Genomic DNA, 20560 nt, shown 5'->3' with positions numbered 1-20560 from the left:
CCCAACTACCTAGTCCGTGTCCCTCATCCCACCCAAGAAAACAGTGGTGTGTGTTTTTGGGGGGACATCTCCCTAGATAGAGTCTTTTGCATATAAAATAAGCATATTATGCCACTGCTCTTTACTTCATATATTTTTTCCAATCAGTATGTCATTACATGACAATGTAGAGAACTGTCTCTTTTTCTTTGTGATCCCATTGTAGGGATGCATTGCAATTTATTTAATCCTCCATCTTGGATTGTTTTCAGTCTTTTGTTGTTGTAAACAGGGCTGCAGTGAATAGCTTTGTGCGTGTATAGCTTTCTTACATGTGCAAATATATCTGCAGGATAAATGTGGACTTGTTCTACAAGCATATGCATTTGAAAATTTGACAGATACTGACAGATTTTTCCTCACAGATACACTGATTTTTACTCCCACCAGCAACAGGCAAGAGTCCACCTTCCTCCCATACTCTTGCTCACATGTTATTAAATGTTTGGACTGTTAAGCCATCTGTTCATATCCTTTGCTCATTTTTTTCTTTCTTACTAGTTACTGGGAGTTCTTTACATAGTGGCAAGATAACTCTTTGCCTGATGTTAATTGCAAATGTTTTTTTTCTAGTTCTGTATTATCTCTTGACTTTATTTACTATGTTTGGAACCATTCAAGAAGTTTTATTTATTTATCAGTTTTCCTTTTATAGTGTCTATGTCCTAAATCATAATTAGAAACACATTCTCACCCTAGCTGGTTTGGTCCAGGGGATAGAAGGCTGGCCCATGATTCCAGTCAAGGGCACATACCTCGGTTGCAGGCTCGATCCCCAGCCCCGGTGGGGGTGTGTGCAGGAGATAACCAATGGATATGTCTCTCTCACATAGATGTTTTCCCTTCTCTGTCTCTCCCTCTTCCTTCCACTCTCTCTAAGAATCAATGGAAAGCCCTGTCTAGTTTGGCTCAGTGGATGGAGCATCGGCGTGAGGACTGAAGGGTCCAGGTTCAGTTCCGGTCAAGGGTATATGCCCGGGTTGTGGGCTTGATCACCAGTGTGGGGCATGCAGGAGGCAGCCAATCAATGATTCTCTCTCATCATTGATGTTTCTATCTCTATCTCCCCCTCTCCCTTCCTCTCTGAAATCAATAAAAAATGCATTTTTAAAAAATCAATGGAAAAATATCCTTGGGTGAGGATTAACAAAAAAAATAAACAAAAAAAGTATCACATTCTCCATTCCAAAGTTATAAAGAATTTCTCCTATGGTTTCTTCTAGAACTTGTATGGTTTTATTTTTCATATTTAAGTCATTGATTCATTTGGAAAGTATATATACAGGGTGCCCCAAAAATGTATACACACTTTGAATGATTGTAAAGTGTTTATTAGCATACAATTCATTTTCAAAGTTTAAAAGAATCTACAGAAATGAATAATGTTTTTGTCACTGCCTGTTATATATATATATATATATATATATATATATATATATATATATACACACACACACACACACACACACACACACACACACACACATATATACACACACACACATAACCTCCCCGGTGTATATATATATATATATATACACTGGTGCACAAAAATTTGTGCACTCGGGGGAAGGGGGGTCCCTCAGACCGGCCTGTGCCCTCTTGCAGTCTGGGACCCCTCGGGAGATAACGACCTGCTGGCTTAGGCCTGCTCCCGGGTGGCAGAGGGCAGGCCCAATCCCTAGGTGCAGCTCCTGGTTGGGCTCAGAGCAGGGCCGATTGGGGAGTTGGGGTGCCTTCCCCTGTCATGCACAGAGCAGGGAAGATTGGGAAGTTGCGATGCCACCCTCAGTCACGCTCAGGGTAGGGCCGATTGGGGGGTTGGGGCACCGCCCCGTCACACTCAAGGCAGGGTCGATGGGGAGGTTGCGGCGCCACCCCCTGTCACGCACAGAGCAGGGTCAATCAGGGGGTTGGGGAGCTCCCTCCTATCACTCACGGAGCAGGGCCGATCAGGTGGTTGGGGCGCCGCCACTGTCACACTCAGGGCAGGGCCAATGGGGAGGTTATGGCTCTACCTCGTCACACACAGAGCAGGGCCCATGGGGGGTGGGGGGGTTGGGGCCCTGCCCCCTGTCACACACACAGAGCCGCAGGTTGATCAGGGGTTTTGGGCGCTGCCCCCTGTCACGCTGCTCCAGGGGCCAGGAGGCCTCACGGCTCCGCTGATCCCGGTGCTGGGAGGCATATTACCCTTTTACTATATAGAATAGAGGCCTGGTGCATGGGTGGGGCTGGCTGGTTTGCCCTGAAGGGTGTCCTGGATCAGGGTGGGGGTCCCCACTGGGGTGCCTGGCCAGCCTGGATGAGGGGATGATGGCTGTTTGCAGCTGGTCACACACCCTTCAGGGTGGGGGTCCCCACTTGGGTGCCTGGCCAGTCTGGCTGAGGCGCTGAGGGCTGTTTTCAGGCTGGGACTGAAGCTCCCAACCGCTCCGTTTTTTCTTTTTTTTTTTTTTTTATTCTGGGCCAGCTTTAGCTCTGAGGCCTGGGCTGCTGAAAACAGGTTTCTGGCCTTTGTTTACCGTCTGTATTTGATACAATGTTGCGGTCCGGCTGGCTGAAGCTCCGCTGAGTAACGCAGGTTTCTGGGGGTTTTTTAGCTTCTTTATTCGCAACATAGTTGCTGAGAGTTGCAGCTGAGAGGCTGGCAAGTCAGGCGGGCAACGTTGGAGTTCTCCGTCACTGAAGCAAGCAAGCCTCCCTGTTCGCATCAGCTGCCTGGCTGCCGGCCGCCATCTTGGCTGCCAGTTAATTTGCATATCTCGGCCCTACTCTGTGAGTGACAGGGGGATTAGCCAATGGGAAGGGTAGCGGAGTGACACTAATTACCATGTTTCTCCTTTATTAGTGTAGATAAATATATATATATATGTATATTTCAGAGAGGAAGGGAGAGGGAGAGAGAGAAACATCAATGATGAGAGAGAATCATTGATCGGCTGCCTCCTGCCCGCTCCCTACTGGGGATCGAGCCTGAAACCCTGGCATGTGCCCTTGACTGGAATCGAACCTGGAACCTTTTAGTTTGCAGGCCAACGCTCTATCCACTGAGCCAAACCAGCTAGGGCTCAATGCCTGTTTTCAAACTGATGACCATTCTGGTCCAGGCACTGCTGATAATGCACAAATCAATGGAATCCCCAACATCAAAAATCATTTCATTTGGTATTTGTGTGCCCTCAATTAGTTGATTGTTGCTAGTTTTGTACCATAATCTTTATCTTTTATGTTATCCCCATAAAAAAAAAAAGCCTAGTGGAACTTTAAGATAAATTTTCTTTGTTCAAAGCTTAGTCTGGCTTTACCCATTATTTCAAATCAGTTAAACCTGAAAAGGAGTGAAAATTAAGTGCGTTACCAGCTGTTAACGTGTGTATGCATTTTTTTGGGGGGGGTACCTTATAGTATGAGATGTGGATCCAACTTTTTCCTTTTCAGATGGCTATTCATTTGTGCCTGTGATTGTTAGACAGCTCATCTTTGCCTCACCAGCTTAAGACATCAACTTTTCTTGTTCTAAGGCTTACAATGTATTTTACTCCCCATTGCCTTTCTTTTTTGAAAATTTCCACAGTATTCTTTCTTGTTTATTTTTTTAAATGAAATTTAGGATCAGTTTGTCTAGTTCAATGATAAAAACTTGTTATTTTTAATGAGATCATGTTCAGTTTATGAATCAACTTAGAGAGAAATCACATCTTACGTTGGGGAATCTCCTAACCAAGAACAGTAGGTTCAAGTCTTCTTTTTATGTTTACGTTTCCTTCATATGTCTCTCAAATTTCTTGTCAGATTTATTCTTGTTTTATCTTTTTTTAAAAAATATATTTTATTGATTTCAGAGAAGAAGACAGAGGGAGAGAGAGATAGAAACATCAGTGAAGAGAGAGAATCATTGATTGGCTGCTTCCTGCACGCCCCACACTGGGGATCAAGCCTGCAACCCAGGCACAGAATTGAACTGTGACCTCCTAATTCATAGGTTGATGTTCAACCACTGAGCCACGCCAGCCAGGCTATTGAACCATTCTTATAGTCTTGGAATTAATACTGTAATACAAATACATTATATACTTAAGCACATCATGTATTATCAGAGTTTATTTGCTAATATTCAGGATTTTGCTTCATTATTTATGAGTTTTATTCTGTAGTTTTGGTTTTGCAATTTATTTCAGGTTTTGGTATCAATGTTATACTCCTTTTATAGTAAAAAGGGTGGAAGCTTTCTTTTTCAATCTTTAGGAATAGTTACGAAAGTAATGGAAACTTTATACCTATTCAGTTGTCAAAATGAGAAAACTGAATGATGCCAGGTGTTGGCAAAACTTGGGGGATACAGGAACACTTACAGGGTTATGACCCAGCAATGCTTGCAGAGTTTATGAGGGAACATGTATGAAATTGTTCATTAAAATATTATTTGAAGCCCTAGATGGTTTGCCTCACTGGATAGAGCGTTGGCCTGCGGACTGAAGAGTCCCGGGTTCGATTCTGGTCAAGGGCATGTACCTTGGTTGCAGGCACAACCCCAGTAGGGGGTGTGCAGGAGGCAGCTGAACGATGCTTCTCTCTCATCGATGTTTCTAACTCTCTATCCCTCTCCCTCCCTCTCTGTAAAAAAATCAATAAAATATATTTAAAAAATGTTATCTGAAGTGGCAGAGCGTTGGAAGCCATTGCAATGGTTCTCAACTTTCCGGCCCTTTAAATACAGTTCCTCATGTTGTGCCCAACCATAAGATTATTTTCGTTGCTACTTCATAACTGTAATGTTGCTACTGTTATGAATCGTAATGTAAATATCTGATATGCAGGATGGTCTTAGGTGACCCCTGTGAAAGGGTCGTTCGACTGCCAAAGGGGTCACGACCCACAGGTTGAGAACTGCTGCATTAGAGAATCGGTCACTGAGAGACTGGATAGGTTAAACGTGGTCAGTGCACACATGGAAGACTAAGAAAGAGTTCGAGTCAGCAGATAAAGTGGACTCCTAGGCAAAGCACTGAGTGAAAACACTCTGAAACAGTGAGGCATGACACTGTTTGTATAAATTAAAACTATATATACTCGGAGAAACCAAGATGGCGGCATAAGTAAACACCGGAAATTGCTGCCTCGCACAACCACTTCAAAAATACAACTAAAAGACAAAACGGACATCATCCAGAACCACAGGAAGGCTGGCTGAGTGGAAATTCTACAACTAGAAGGAAAGAGAAAAGCACACTGAGACTCAGAGGAGGTGTGGAAGCAAAATGCAGAGGTATGGCGGTGCGCACGGAAAGGGCTGGCAACTGAGGACGCGGTTGTCTTTTTCAATTGGGAGGGAGTCTCAAGCTCCCCACTGCTCTGAACTCCAGTTCTGGGTGAGTCTCTGGAGACCCAGATTCATACGGGGAGAAACTGGACTGTCTGGCATCGGTCGGAACTCGAGGGCGGCTTTCTCTCAGAGGTGCTTGCAGCGATTACTGGGACACTGAGATGCGGGGCCTCTTAGGGTAGGACTGAGGAGCAGCCATAGCTGCTTGCTCTGCCCTGTTGATCCCCTGAGACCCCGCCCCACCCAAGTTGTGTGACGAGGCTTTTGCATATGAAAGGTCTGGCCCTTTGCAATCTGAAAATTACCTAACAAACTGCAGCTGGGTCAGAGAGACCCAGAACATCCAAAAGAAAGCCCAAAGCCCCACAGCAGCTTGCATTGCTTCACAGCTGGGCCTCATCTGGGTACCTCCAAACCCCAAACAAAGAAGAGGAACCTGCAGATCTCTCCATAGCTCTTGCTGGGTAGCCTCAGGCAGAGGCTAAATTAGCACATCCTTAGAGACCCAAGCACCAGTGTACCCAGTGGTCAGAGTGGGACCATCCAGATTACAACTCCTCAGATCCATAAGGGACACTCAGGGGGCAGACTCAGTGAGCACCAAAGCCCCACTGAAGCAAGTCTAACCCTGAAGGGTGTCTCCAGCACAGAAGTTCTCCCACTGCAGACACAGCGGATTCTCACAGCCAATTGGCCTGGAGGTCAATTCCTCCCAGTGATACCTACAACAATCAAGGCTTAACTACAATAAGACTGTGCACAAAGCCCCCAAAGGGGTGCACCAAGGTAATTGGGGAGGATGAGCCACTGGGCCCTATAGGACACCTAGCAGAGAAAGCCACTCTATCAACACAGGGAAGCATAAAAAAATGTGGACACAAAGAAACAGGTCACAAATGACAGAAATGGAGGAAACTAAACTACTGGATATAGAGTTCGAAACCACACTTATAAGGTTTTTCAAGAATTTTCTAGAAACCGCCAATAAATTTAGTGAGACCCTCAAGAAATCTAGTGAGACCCTCGAGGTTATGAAAAAGGACCAACTAGAAATTAAGCATACACTGACTGAAATAGAGAATATTATACAGACTCCCAACAGCAGACTGGAGGATCACAAGAATCATGTCAAAGATTTGAAATACAAAGAAGCAAAAAACACCCAACTGTTAAAACAAAAAGAAAAAAGAATACAAAAATATGAAGATAGTGTAAGGAGCCTCTGGGACAACTTCAAGCGTACCAACATCAGAATTATGGGGGTGCCAGAAGAAGAGAGAGAGCAAGATATTGAAAACCTGTTTGAAGAAATAATGACAGAAAACTTCCCCCACCTGGTGAAAGAAATAGACTTACAGGTCCAGGAAGCACAGAGAACCCCAAACAAAAGGAATCCAAAGAGGACCACACCAAGACACATCATAATTAAAATGCCAAGAGCAAAAGACAAAGAGAGAATCTTAAAAGCAGCAAGAGAAAGAAACTCAGTTACCTACAAGGGAATCCCTATACGACTGTCAGTGGATTTCTCAACAGAAACTTTGCAGGCCAGAAGGGAGTGGCAAGAAATATTCAAAATGATGAATGCCAAGAACCTACAACCAAGATTACTTTACCCAGCAAAGCTATCATTCAGAATTGAAGGTCAGATAAAGAGCTTCACTGATAAGAAAAAGCTAAAGGAGTTCATCACCACCAAACCAGTGTTATATGAAATGCTGAAAGGTATCCTTTAAGAAGAGGAAGAAGAAGAAAAAGGTAAAGATACAAATTATGAAGAACAAATACACATCTATCAACAAGTGAATCTAAAAATCAAGGGAATAAATAATCTGATGAACAGAATAAACTAGTGATTATAATAGAATCAGGGGCATAGAAAGGGAATGGACTGACTATTCTTGCAGGGGAAAGGGGTGTGGGGGGTGCGGGAAGAGACTGGACAAAAATCATACACCTATGGATGAGGACAGTGGGCTGGGGGATAAGGGCAGAGGGTGGTTTGGGAACCGGGTGGAGGGGAGCTATGGGGAAAAAAAAGAGGAACAACTGTAATAATATGAACAATAAAGATTTAATTAAAAAACAACAACAACTACATATACTCAAAGCAATCCTTTTTGCAAGAACACATACAAACAAAAAGATATACCCCCAAACACATCAGAATGCCTTAAGGTAGGTGTGAGAGGGAAAAGGGGATGGAAGGTGAAAACAGTTTTAGAATGAAAATCTTTTAAAACTTGGTATAATTATACTATGAAACTGGCAAGTTTTGGGGGGATTCGTTCTTTGAAAAGTTTCTTCTGTGGAAAGTGGTCTGTTGAGATCAGGGGTTGGCAAACTATGTCCCTTCGGCAGATCTGGCCCACTGCTTCTTTTACTAAATAATGTTTTACTGGGTACAGCCTCACCCATTTATTTATGTGTTGTCTGTGGTTGGTTGCTTTATGCTACAATGGCAGAGGCAAGTAGTTGCAACTACTGTAATGGTCCACAAAGCCTTAAATATTAAATACTCCTTACCTACCCCTTTACGGAAAAAGTTTGCCAACTCCTGGTTTAGATTTTCCATCTCTCTGGAGTCAATTTTGATTCAAACTTGTTAATTTCTGTTCTATTATTATTAGTTACTTTTTCTTGTGATAATTTCTCCATCTCTCCCTTTCTCGTGGTTAGTAATTTTGTTGAATTTGTTTGCTGTTTTCTCATGATTAGATTGAGGTTATGCATTTTTGGCAAGAATACCACAGAAATTATGTTGGGGTTGCCAGATAAAGCAAAGGAAAATACAGGACACTAGTTAAATTACAATTTGAGAGAAACAACAAATATATGCCCTGTGCAGTGCCTTATTGTTACCACATTAGGTGGGAGGGTATGTGATGTCACTGTGTCTTCTTATTGATGATGTTAATCTTGAAGTTACAGTGGTGTCTGGGGTCTCTCCACTGAAAAGTTACTATTTTCCCCTTTATAATTAATAAACATCTTGGGAGACTTTGCAAATGTCCTATTTTTTTCTCAAACTGTTTCTCACTTATTTTAGCATCCATTGTTGTATCTTGCCTAAGAAAATTTTCACTGTGGTGTTTTAATGACAATTTTGCATTTCCCTTATTTTTCTACATTTCTTAATTGATTTTTTTTTCTATAAGGATGTGTTATCCTTTCTCTCCCTGTGTATTTTATTGAGTTTTAATTACTTTATTTTTAAATATATTTATTTTTTATTTTAAAAATATGTTTGTATTGATTTTTAGAGACAGGGGAAGGTAGAGAGATAGAGAGATAGAAACATTGATAAGAAATATCGATTGGCTGCCTCCTGCCCGTCCCCTACTGGGGATCGAGCCCGCAACCTGGACATGTGTCCTGACCAGGAATTGAACCAGTGAACTCTTGATTCATGGGTGGATGCTCAACCATTGAGCCACACTGGTCAGGCAAGTTATTTTATTCAGTTTGGACTCATAAGTATTTTGTTTTATGTGTTATAGGCCAATAAGTATCATTATAAATTTCATTGCTCAGATTGTTCCAGATTTTTTTATTTGAAGTTCTTTCAGATTATGCCCTTTTAACACGTTAAGTGCCCAGTCAGTCACCGGTGAGTAACCCTATACTTTCCATCCGTAAGACAAAACAGGCTGGGCGCTTAACGTGTTAATGTGCCCATCCTTTTGTTGAGCACTTCTTTACTATAGTTTATTTATTCTTTTGTTGCTGTTATAATTTATTGGCTTTCAGTATATTCACAGAATTGTGTATCCATCAGCACAATTTTAGAACATTGTCATCACCTGAGAATGAAACCCATGTCCATTAATTGTCACTCCCAAACCCACTGCTCCCAGCCCCAGGTAACCACTAATCTGGACATTTCATGTAAATGGGCTCATACAATATGTGGGCCTTTGTGATTGGCTCTTTCACTTGGCATGCTGTTTTCAGATTTGCATTAATTCCTACGGTTGCTATAACAAATTACCATAGACAGGTTGGTTTAAAACATTAGACATTTATTCTCTCATAGTTCTTGAGGCTAAAAGTTTGAAGTCAGGGCCTCGACAGGGCCATTCTTCCTTTGGAAACCACAGGGTAGAACCAGTCCCATGCTTCTCTCCGAGCTTCTGGTGGCTGCAGTCAGTCCTTGGCGTCACTCCAGTCTCTGCCTCACTTGATGTTCTCCCTGTGTCTCTGTGTCTTCACATATTTAAAACGAAACCAGTCCTAGGACATAGGGCCCCCTGAAAAGACCCCATTTCCGAATAAAGTCACACTCATAGAAACTTCAACATATCTTTTCTGGAGGACAGTAATTCAACCCACGAGGGTTCGTTCACATTGTCGTATGTATCACAACTTCATTCCTTTTATGGCCAATAATATCACATTGTATGAATATATCACATCTTATTTATCCATTTATCAGTTGATGGATCTTTAGGTTGTTTCTACTTTCTGCCTATCCTATATAATACAAACCTAATATGCTAAGTGTCTGGTCGTCCAGTCGGCCATTCAATCAATCAAAGTGTAATATGGTAATGATATGCTAAGGCCGCCCTACTGTTTGCTATGATGTGCACTGACCACCAGTGGGACAGTCGACCGGTCTACCAGTCACTATGACTTGCACTGACCACCAGGGGGAAGACAGTCGACCAGTTGACCAGTTGCTATGACATGCACTGACCACTAGGGGCAGACGCTCCAATCGGTAGGTTAGCTTGCTGCTGGGGTCTGGTTGGCTGATTGGGATTGAGCGAGACAGGCCGGACAAGCCCTGGAGCCCTCCTGGGGTCCCTCCCCTGCTGGCCAACCTCCTGTATCCCTCTCTAGCCCCGATAGTGCACCAGTGGGGTCCCTCGGCCTGACCTGCACCCTCTTGCAATCCGGGACCACTACGGGGATGTCGGAGAGCCGGTTTCAGCCCGATCCCGCAGGCCAGGCCGAGGGACCCCACTGGTGTGCGAATTTGTGCACCTGGCCTCTAGTTATGAATAATGCTGCTAGGACGATTCATTGTATAAGTTTTTGTTAACATATGTTTTCATTTCTCTTTGGTATATACGTAGGAGTTAGATTCTTTATATATTTTATTACAAGTCCTCTATCAGTTCTATGATTTATAAAAATTTTCTTCCATTATGTGTATTGTCTTTTCACTTTTTTTTTAAACAAGCATTTCCATTTTTTTTAAAAATATATTTTATTGATTTTTTACAGAGAGGAAGGGAGAGAGAGATAGAGAGTTAGAAACATCGATGAGAGAGAAACATCGATCAGCCGCCTCGTGCACATCTCCTACTGGGGTTGTGCCCGCAGCCCAGGTACATGCCCTTGACCGGAATCGAACCTGGGATCTTTCAGTCCGCAGGCCGACGCTCTATCCACTGAGCCAAACCGGTTTCGGCCAAGCATTTCCATTTTTTTAAAATTTTGTTTTATTGCTTAAAGTATTACAGAGTATTACATATGTCTCCTTTCCCCCCCCCCCCTTGACATTCCCCCAGCCTCCCCTAACCCCCAGTGTCTTGTGTCCATTGGTTATGCTTATATGCATGCATACAAGTCCTTCGGTTGATCTCTTTTTTCACTTTCTTGATGGTGTCCTTTGAAGCATAAAAGTTTTTAATTTTGATGGTGTCCAGTTCCTTTTGTTGTTGTTTCTTGGGCTTTTGGTTTTATATCTAAGAAACCATTGATTAATCTAAGGCAGCCGTGGGCAAACTATGGCTCGCGGGCCAGATCCAGCCCATTTAAAATGAATAAAACTAAAAAAAAAAAAAAGACCGTACCCTTTTATGTAATGATGTTTACTTTGAATTTATATTAGTTCACACAAACACTCCATCCATGCTTTTGTTCCGGCCCTCCGGTCCAGTTTAAGAACCCATTGTGGCCCTCGAGTCAAAAAGTTTGCCCACCCCTGATCTAAGGTCATAAATATGATGCCTATATTTTGTTCTAATAGTTATATAGTTATATATGGTCTTTGATCCATTTTGAATGAAGTTTTGTATATAATGAGAGGAGTCAAATTTCATTCTTTTGCATGTGGATATCCAATTGTCCCAGAACCATTTGTTCAAACAAATATTCTTTTCTCCCACTGAATCTTAAAACCTTATTTAAGATTGACCATAGATGTATGGATTTATTTCTGGTCTCTTAACTCTGTTCCATTGAATTATATGTCTATCCTTATGCCAATACACTATCTTGATTACTGTTTAGGTTTATAGTATACTAGGTGCCCGGTGCACGAAATTCGTGCATTGGGTGTGTGTGTGTGGCGGGGGCGGGGGGGGAGTGTCCCTCAGCCAAGCCTGCCCCCTCTCACATACTGGGAGCCCTCAGGCATTGACCCCCATCACCCTCCAATCGCAGGATCGGCCCCTTGCCCAGGCCTGACACCTCTGGCCTAGGCGTCCGGCCTGGGCAGCGGGGACCCGCAGCTGCAGCGGCCCCGCGATCGTGGGCTTCGCTTTAGGCCCAGGCAAGGGACCCCTAGCTCCTGGGACTGCCAGCTTCGACCTTGCCCAGCTCCCATCGCTGGCTCCACCCCTACTTCCTGCTATCACTGGCCAGGGCAGAAAAGGCACCTGATTCTCCGATCATGGCTGGGGGGCAGGGCAAAGGCGGCCCCAGGGCCGCCTTTGCCCTGCCCCCCAGCTCTTAGCTCCCCCCTGGGTTTCCGATCACTGTCAGTGGCAGGGGGCTTCTTCCTGCTTTCCCTTTCGCCTCCCTGCATTGTGCCTACATATGCAAATTAACCGCCATCTTGTTGGCAGTTAACTGCCAATCTTAGTTGGCAGTTAATTTGCATATAGCCCTGATTAGCCAATGAAAAGGGTAGCTCGTACGCCAATTACCATTTTTCTCTTTTATTAGTGTTGATTTCAAAATCTGAAAGTGTGTCCTTCAACTTTGTTCTTTTTCAAGATTGTTTTGACTATTCTGGGTCCCTGAATTTCCATATGAATTTTCAGATCAGCTTGTCAATTTCTTCAAAGAAATCAGCTGGGATTGCATTGAACATGTAGTTAATTTTGGGGAATGTTGCCATCTTGAGATTTTTGGTCCATGAACATGGACTATCTTTCCATTTATTCAGGTCTTTTTTATTTTCAACAGTGTTTTGTAGTTTTCAGAGTATAAGTTTTTCATTTGTTAAGTTTGTCCCTAAGGCTCAGCAGGTGTGGGTCAGTGGTTGAGTGTTGACCCATAAACCAGGAGGTTATGGTTTGATTCCTGATCAGGACACTTGCCCAGGTTGCTGGCTCAGTCCCTGCATGTAGGAGGCAGCTGATCAATGTTTCTTTCTCATCAGTGGTTCTGTTTCTCTATCGCTCTCCTTTCCTCTCTCTAAAATCAATAACAATATATTTTTTTAAAAGTTTATTCCTAAGTATTTTATTTCTTTTTATGTTATTATAAATGGACTTCTTTCCTTAATTTCACTTTCGGTTTGCTCATTGCTGCTATACAGAAATACAATTGATTTTTATATATTGATTTTGTCTCCTGTACCCTTGCTGAACTGATTTGTTAGTCCTGATAGTTTTTTAGTAGATTCCTTAGGATATTTCATATATAAGATCATATCATCTGCCTTTGTTGTTTTCTTGCCTAATTGCCCTGGCTAGAATCTCCAGTACAGTGTTAAGTAGAAGTGCTGAGAGTAGACATCCTTGTCTTGTAACTGATCTTAGGAGAAAACCACCCAGCCGTTTACTATTAAGTATGTTTTTCATAGATAATCTTTATCAGGTTGAAGAAATCTCCTTCTAGTCCTAGCTTATTGAATAAATCATGAAAAGGTGTTGAATATAGTCAAATACTTTTTCTTCATCTATTAAGATGATAATGTGGATTTTTCCCTTTATTTTATTATTATGGTGTATTGCATTGATTCATTTTTTTTTTTATATTGAACTAACCTTGTATTCTTGGGGTAAGTCCCACTGACTCAAGGTGTTAATATTCCTTATGTGTGGCTGGGTTCAGTTTTATTAGTATTTTGTTGAGGATTTTTGTGTCTGTATGCATACAGGGTATGGGTCTGAGTTTACTTGTGATGTTTTCATCTGGTTTTTGTATCTGGGTAATTTGGCCTCATAGAATGAGCTGGGAATTGTTCCCTCTTTTATTTTTTGAAAGAACTGTGAAGGATAGGTGTTAATTCTTTAAATGTTGAATTTTCTTAAAACTTTTTTTTTATAGAAAAGCCCTTGTGTTTTCTGATTTTGTTATTAATTTTTAGTTTATTTGCTATACATTAAGAGAATGCATGACTTCAGAGAAAGTATGATCTCTGTTTTTTATATTTATTGAGGGTTCTTTGATTATGAATATACCAAGGGTATCTAAAAATTGTTTTTGTTGTTTTAGCCTCATTATGTGGTCTGTGTTTTCTCAGCTTTGGGGGTGTATGTGTCATAATTTGGGAGTCTTATTTTTAAATTGTTTTCATGATCACTTTTATATGTCTTTATGTTTTGATTTAGCAGTTTTCAGCTTGCCTGTAAAATATGAGATTAATGTATTTCCACGTTCTTACCTCTTTTTCTCTTTACCTTTTGTTACAGTATTTCTACATTGTTTATGATGTTTGCATTCACAGTTTTATTTGTTGTGTTGGATTAAGTGAATTCTGCTCACTTATAGTTCTTTGCCAGGCATTTCTTTCTCCATCCTAATAATTCTTCCTCTCATAATTTCTTTAAGAAAGATTCAAGGGAACTGTATTCTCTAGATTCTATATTTCAAACCCAAAATATATACATATACTAATTTACACTCTAAAATAACATTATATAACAGTGCCTACTACCCACACTCTGCTTAACAGAATGTTATAATCAAACTTTGCTAATATGATAGGCATAAATAGTATTTCATTTCAGTTTTAATTTGCAGTTCTCTTCTTGTGTCTGAGGTCAAGTGCCTTTTCAGATGTTTAAAGCCCTTTGGTCTTTTTGCTCTGACTGCCAGCATCCTGTGCCCATCTCTCTGTTTGGTTCTCCCTTTTTTTGGAGGCCCTTCTTTATAGTAAGAAAATTATCCATTTTTGTCATTTGAGAGGCCAGTGTTTTTTCCTAGTTGTTTTTAGTTTCTGTATTACTACATGAAAAATTTTAATTTTATGTTGTCTCGTTTTTATCCATCGTTTCTTTCATGGCTTCTGGATTTTGTGCCCTTGTTTAAGGATTTAACTATGAGATTTTTTAAGTTTTATTTTCTTGTCATAATATTAAATTCTCCCCCACCCCTTATCGTTTTGAGCCACAGAGCATAGAGAACTTACTTTAGCATGTGTGTGAGATGGGTCTCTCATGCAACCTTTTTTTCAGGTGATGACTCCATTGACTCAGCAATATTTATTAATTTACAGGAATATATTTTTGGAAGTCATTAATGTAGCACTGGGACAGGTAGGATCGATCACCTAGGAATATATTATAGAATGAGGAAAGAAGGCCTGGGCTTGAATCTTGAAAAATTCCCCAAATACCCACTTCTGTTTGAGAGGGAAGAGCCAACAAGGGAAACTGGGAAGGAAGGGGAGCGCCAGAAAGAGAGGAAGCCAGAAGCGTGGGGAGCGGGGAAGTGAGTATCTCACGTGAAAGGAAGAGGCTGGCTGAGCGAGTGGATGTGTGCTGAGAGCTGTTCACCAGACCCCGCCACACGGACCTCCTGGGGACCTCAGCAGTGGCTGTTTGGTGGGAAGGCGAGGCAAAGGCCAGATTCAAGTGGGTCCAGAAGGGAGTGAGAGGTGGGAGATGGCAAAGATGACAGTCCTTTCGAGAAGGGTATCTTTGAAGGGCGAGAGAGCAGAGACGCCTGTAGAGAAAGGCTTTAAAGGTGGGAGACTACAGTAGGTCCTCTGGTTACATTGGAGACGGTGAGCAGCGTAAGGTGATTTTCGCCGTAAGTCAGAACCCACCTCCATGAGCACCCACGTCACCCACATGGAGCACACACACAGCAGTAATGAAGTGAAACAGTAAAAAAAAATTTAAAAGAAAGATAACAATTCCTGACCTTCACTTGTGGTAAATAAATAATAAAAAACATAAAGCACATATGTACATATGTCGAAATGACGGAACTCTTCTTTTATAAATAAATGGGCGATGGCAATGTAACCGTGAAACGACGTACACTGAGTCCGACGTAACCCGAGGGCTGTCTGCATTTGCCTGCTTAATGCTGATAGTACAGAGGGATTGGTGGAGGCAGGAAGTGAAGAAAGGCATCAGTCGTGACAGGTTCCTGAGCAGCGGACCAGGCTCTCAGTCTGCCTGAGGTCGGAGAGGCCACTTGTATTTTGCAGGAGGAGGAAAGGAGGCGAGGAGATAACTGTCTTTGTTCACCTCATCTTGTCTTTAAAGTAGCTCAGTGTTAGAAAGTGATGATAGGTAGTATGGTAGACCCAGCAGAGGTCAAGGTCATGTCATTGAGGAACTGGCTGAGGTTAAAGGTGAGGTGACTGTACCGCAGACCCAGAGGATTATGCCTGTCTGGTTCCAAAGGAGGATCTTTCTTTGGCTTAATGGCTGGGGCTGGGGCCAAGGTCAAGCTTTTCTCCGCCTGTTGCTTTTCCTCCCCAGCCCACCTCCCACTCAGGTTTTGTTTGCTGCCCACACTACACCCCGCTCCGGCCAGGGCCCCACTCCTGTTGCACAGGGTGCAGAGGCCCCGCCCACTGACACCTGGCACCTGGCCCTCTCAGGCCCGTTCGCTGTGATCCCTGTGGAACTTTTCTCCCACCAACGCGAGCCTGCGGCTTGAAGAGCGAGGGGCTGGTTTCTGTTGCTGTTGACCTGGTGGGGCCCCTGGCCGCCTATAACCTCAATAGGGACAATCTTTCCCTCAGTGTTTATGGTGGACGTGTTGGTGTGTTTCAGAGGCAGAGGAGGTAGTTCTGCACTGGCTCCTTGACGGTCTGCTTTCTCTCTTCCTCTGTCCTGGTCCTGAGCACCTTCTCTTCTGCAGGGGGATACCAACTTGCCTGATTCTGGAGACGCTTGGGTCGGGGATGTGCGGGGCCGTTCTGCGGTGAGGAACAGTCAGCTGAACTTGGCTGGATCTGCCTGGAAGAACTGGGTCTACAGTGAGTGGTGGGGCAATCACCTGCCTGGCTTGGGGACTTTGGGGAATGAGGTTGCCAGATCCAGGGAGTCCCTGTCCCTCAGAAGCTGCTGCTGTCCGGCCCTGATGCTCGTGCCTCCTCCTCCTCCTCACTAGGTCGCAGAGCCTCCCTGGGCAGTTGCTGCTGCTCTTCGTCCAGTGTGTCCAGCCAGGGGAGCTGCTTCTCCTCCTCCTACCAGGACTTGGCCAAGCGCATTGTGGACATCTGTCTGGCTGATGTGAGGACCTGCCCCATGTGTCCCCATGGCTCCTTGGACAGAGCTTGGCTGGGGGAGAGCAGGGAGGGAAAGAGCAGGGCCACTTGTGGCGTCTTCGGTGGCTCTCCCCTTGACAAAAGGGGACTAGTGACCAACCCAGGGTCTGGTTTTACCATTCCCCCTAATTCGGGTTTGGTACTGTGTCCCTAGGTGATGGCTGCTTGCTCAGGTGATCTGCACAATCTCTTCAGTCGCCAGGCAGCAGCCGGCTGGAAGTGAGTTCCTTTGTCTTGTCCTCATCCCATTGTGCTGCTTGCCTCCCTCCTTTCCCTTCTCCACCCTGAGCTGCTCTGTGACCCTGGCACCCGCCTCACCTCTCCCCTCCCTGCCTCGGTGTCCCAGCTATCAGGGTGAGGAGCAGGAGGTGCAGTTCTACAACAAGGTGTTCTCCTCTACTCGGCATGGCTTCCTGGGGGCCGGGGTGGTGTCCCAGCCGCTGTCTCATGTGTGGGCAGCGGTGAGTGACCCCACCCTGTGGCCCCTGTACCACAAGCCCATCCAGACAGCGAGGCTGCATCAGCGCGTCACCAACAGCATCCACCTGGGTAAGCCCAGGGCGTCCGCGGCTCTGCCTGGGTGGGGACCGTGGCAGGACGGTGGCCGCTCGGGAGGCTGGGCGTTCTGACTACCTCCAGCTGGGTGTCGGGTTGTGTGTTGATGGGGTCTTGGGGGTCCCTGGCCTGGGAAGGATTTAGGACTAGGTCTGTCTGTGCATCTGCACCTGCTGACTCTCCCCATCCCTGACCTGCCAGTGTACTTGGTGTGCAATCCGGCCCTGTGTGCACTGAAGCAGCCGCGAGATTTCTGTTGTGTCTGCGTGGAAGCCAAAGAGGTGCCTGCCTTGCTGGTGGTAAAGATATTGTGGGAAGAACTTGGGCTGGAGTGTTGGGAGAAGCAGTCTTTGTGGGCCTCAGGTCCTCTGGGGGAAAGAAGGCAACTTGGGGAGGAGTAGGGGTGATAGCAGTCTGGCCTGGTGTTGCCTGCCAAGATGTTGACCTCACTGGAGCCTATTTGATCATCACATAGGCCAGTGATGGCGAACCTATGATACGCGTGTCAGAGGTGACACGCGAACTCATTTTTTTGGTTGATTTTTCTTTGTTAAATGGCACTTAAATATATAAAATAAATATTAAAAATATAAGTCTTTATTTTACTGTGGTTGCAAATATCAAAAAATTTCTATATGTGACACGGCACCAGAGTTAAGTTAGGGTTTTTCAAAATGCTGACACGCCGAGCTCAACAGGTTCGCCATCACTGAATAGGCAGTACTCACATCACTCTCTGTCTGTCTGTCCCTAGGGGCATCTTTCTATCATGGCAGCTCAGTCTGTATATGACACATCCATGCCGAGACCCAGCAGAGAGATGGTCCGAGGGGAGATCCTGCCCAGTGCCTGGATCCTGCAGCCCCTCACCGTGGAAGGCAAGGAGGTCACCAGAGTCATCTACTTGGCCCAGGTGATGTGCCCCCTGCAGATGCCGAGATCTGCCTTCACAGCCCCATGGGAGTGTTTAGCTGCTCCGCGTCCTTCAGTGCCCCGGCCCTGTGGCCCGAGACTCAAGGGCTTCTTGGGTCACCGTAAGGGGAGTCCCTGGGGAATCAGAGAGGACAGAGAGTGGATCAGCCTTTCCTGACGCTGCTATTACCAGAGAGCCTAGCAGCCTTCCTCCCCTGGTTGTTCCCAGGGTCCTCAGGAAATACAGGAGCCGCTGGGGGAAAGGCAGCTGCCTCGGCAGAGCAGAGAGAATGACCCATTCTATTCGACTCTCCTCCCGGTTCCCTGACTTGACCTTTGTCAGTGGGAGGTGAAGCCAAGGCCTAGATCTGAACAGCAGAGCCCAGGGCCCATAAGTTCTAGGACCGCAGACAGTCTGAGGGGTCCGCCCATCACAGCTGGTGGGGGCTACACGCTCAGATCTGTCTGGACCTTTGACTCTTCCCTCTCTGTTTTATTTCAGATAGAACTTGGTGCTCCAGGATTCCCCCCTCATGTCTTAAGCTCCTTCATCAAACAGCAGCCACTGGTTATAGCCAGACTGGCTTCCTTCCTTGGTAGTTAGCACCTCACTGTCGAGATGGTGCTGCTGAGATTCAGGCCCAGGACGCTCGGAGGCTGCCTGCTGTGGCCACTGGGAAGACAGCACTCAGCCCGAGTTGCCAGGGAAACCCAGTCAGTACTTGGTCACCGCTGGCAGCTCTGCAAGCAAAGGGCCTGAACTCCTGACCCTGGCTGTCCAGAGCAATGAAGCCCAAGTTGGAGTTTCCACCTTTCTTTCCTGTCTCTGAGGCCCTATGGCAGACAAGCCGCTCCGGGACCAGGATCGGACATAGGCAGCGGAGCTGGGAGATGGTGTGCTCTTGATGGTGCTTCCCTGGTTCGGCCCAGCCCTTGGGCTGGTAGGGAGGCAGCTGTCGGCTAAGATTCTGCTCAGACCTCGGCCTCCAGCATTCAGTTTCACTGTGAGATGGACTGTTACCAAAACAGAAAACTGGTTTTAAAAAAAACAGCTGCACAAACCAGAACAGTGATTCAGAATCGTTTCTCCTTTAATTTTTATCTAATGCTTTATTATTAATTTTTACTCCCCACCCCCCACTCTCTTCCTTTTCTTTACAGGAGAGGACATTTGGGTCTTTGCCTCAGTCAGAAGTACTGAGCAATGCTCTCTCATGGAGCCTCATTCCAGAGCTCAGTAGAATGAGAAGACCACTCACTGTAGAAGCCATCTGGACAGATCTGGGGTCAAAGTGGGGGCCTATCTCTTTAAGGGAGTTAGGAAGTGGGCAGCCAGATGCTGGCTGCTGACAAGGCAAGAGAAATTTCAGAGATGAAAAACTATCTTTTGAAGATGGGAGAGAGCATAATGGAACTCCTAGAGGAGATAAGTGATTTGTTAGAAGGAAGCTCAGTTCCATTCCTTAAGGCCTCAGAGCCTGGGTCTGTCTTCAGTGGTCTTGTTAGCATTTCATGCTGCTGCTGCAGCCACACCTATTCTAGGATGAATGAGAATGGGTTTTCTTTTGCCCTAGCCTGGCAGACCATGAGGTTTTGAATAGTCTGTGTGGTTACATGGAAGTGGCAGGGGTGGGAGAGATTCCCAGCTTTAGTACTGGTGCCCAGAAGGTAACCATCTGGGGATCAAGATGTGGTAAAAAGGTAAAATTTCTGTAGAGTACAGCAGAGGTTTATTTTTCTAAAAGTGTTTGCAGGATTTTTTTTCTCTTACCTCAAATTAAGTTATTTACATATTATTGAATGTTTTTTTAAATTGTCTTTAAACTTATTTTTCTGGGTTTTTGTTTTGGTGACACTTGATATATTTAACACCCTATTTATGTACTCCCATCTCTTTTCATATAAATCTCTTACCAAGACTGTTGATTGAATGGTCAGAACACTTGCAAATTAAAAGTCTGATATGTACTTTTATTAGTAAAGATTGTCCTGAGCTAGCCTAAGTGTGTCCCTTGAGCTCAGAATTTAGCCTTGAGATAATGGCAATAAGTTTCAAGTTATCCTATATAATAAAAGTGTAATATGCAAATCAACCTAATGGCAGAACAACTGGTCACTATGACAAGCACTGACCACCAGGGGGCAGATGTTCAATGCAGAAGCTGCCCCCTGGTGGTCAGTGCACTCCCTCAGGGGGCATGGCGCTCAGCCAGAAGCCAGTGGCAGGAGCTCTCCTGCCTCCGCTGCAGGTGGGCAGTAAGGAGCGAGGGGTCCTGGATTGCGAGAGGGCACGGGCTGGGCTGAGGGACTCC

The 20560-nt window shown here is 44.7% G+C and overlaps 1 protein-coding gene across 5 annotated transcripts in view; it reads left to right on the top strand.

Annotated features, from left to right (window-relative positions):
* Nucleotides 1-20341, top strand: part of STARD9 (StAR related lipid transfer domain containing 9) — a 98732-nt gene extending 78391 nt beyond the window's left edge. For 3 of the 5 annotated variants that reach the window (XM_059704044.1, XM_059704019.1, XM_059704011.1), the window contains 7 exons: nt 16373-16490; nt 16625-16746; nt 16936-17000; nt 17128-17330; nt 17538-17635; nt 18091-18249; nt 18751-20341. In XM_059704044.1, the coding sequence (XP_059560027.1) occupies nt 16373-16490; nt 16625-16746; nt 16936-17000; nt 17128-17330; nt 17538-17635; nt 18091-18249; nt 18751-18852 (867 nt within the window). In that variant the 3' untranslated portion in view covers nt 18853-20341. The remainder of the gene's footprint in view (nt 1-16372; nt 16491-16624; nt 16747-16935; nt 17001-17127; nt 17331-17537; nt 17636-18090; nt 18250-18750) is intronic. The other 2 variants (XM_059704035.1, XM_059704028.1) reach the window with 1 other exon arrangement.
* The last annotated feature ends 219 nt before the right edge of the window (nt 20342-20560 follow it).

This window comes from Myotis daubentonii, chromosome 1 (genome assembly GCF_963259705.1).
Source record: "Myotis daubentonii chromosome 1, mMyoDau2.1, whole genome shotgun sequence".
NCBI classification, from domain to species: Eukaryota; Metazoa; Chordata; class Mammalia; order Chiroptera; family Vespertilionidae; genus Myotis; species Myotis daubentonii.
Note: the sequence above shows the minus strand (reverse complement) of the source record. Positions and strands in the feature narration are given on the sequence as shown.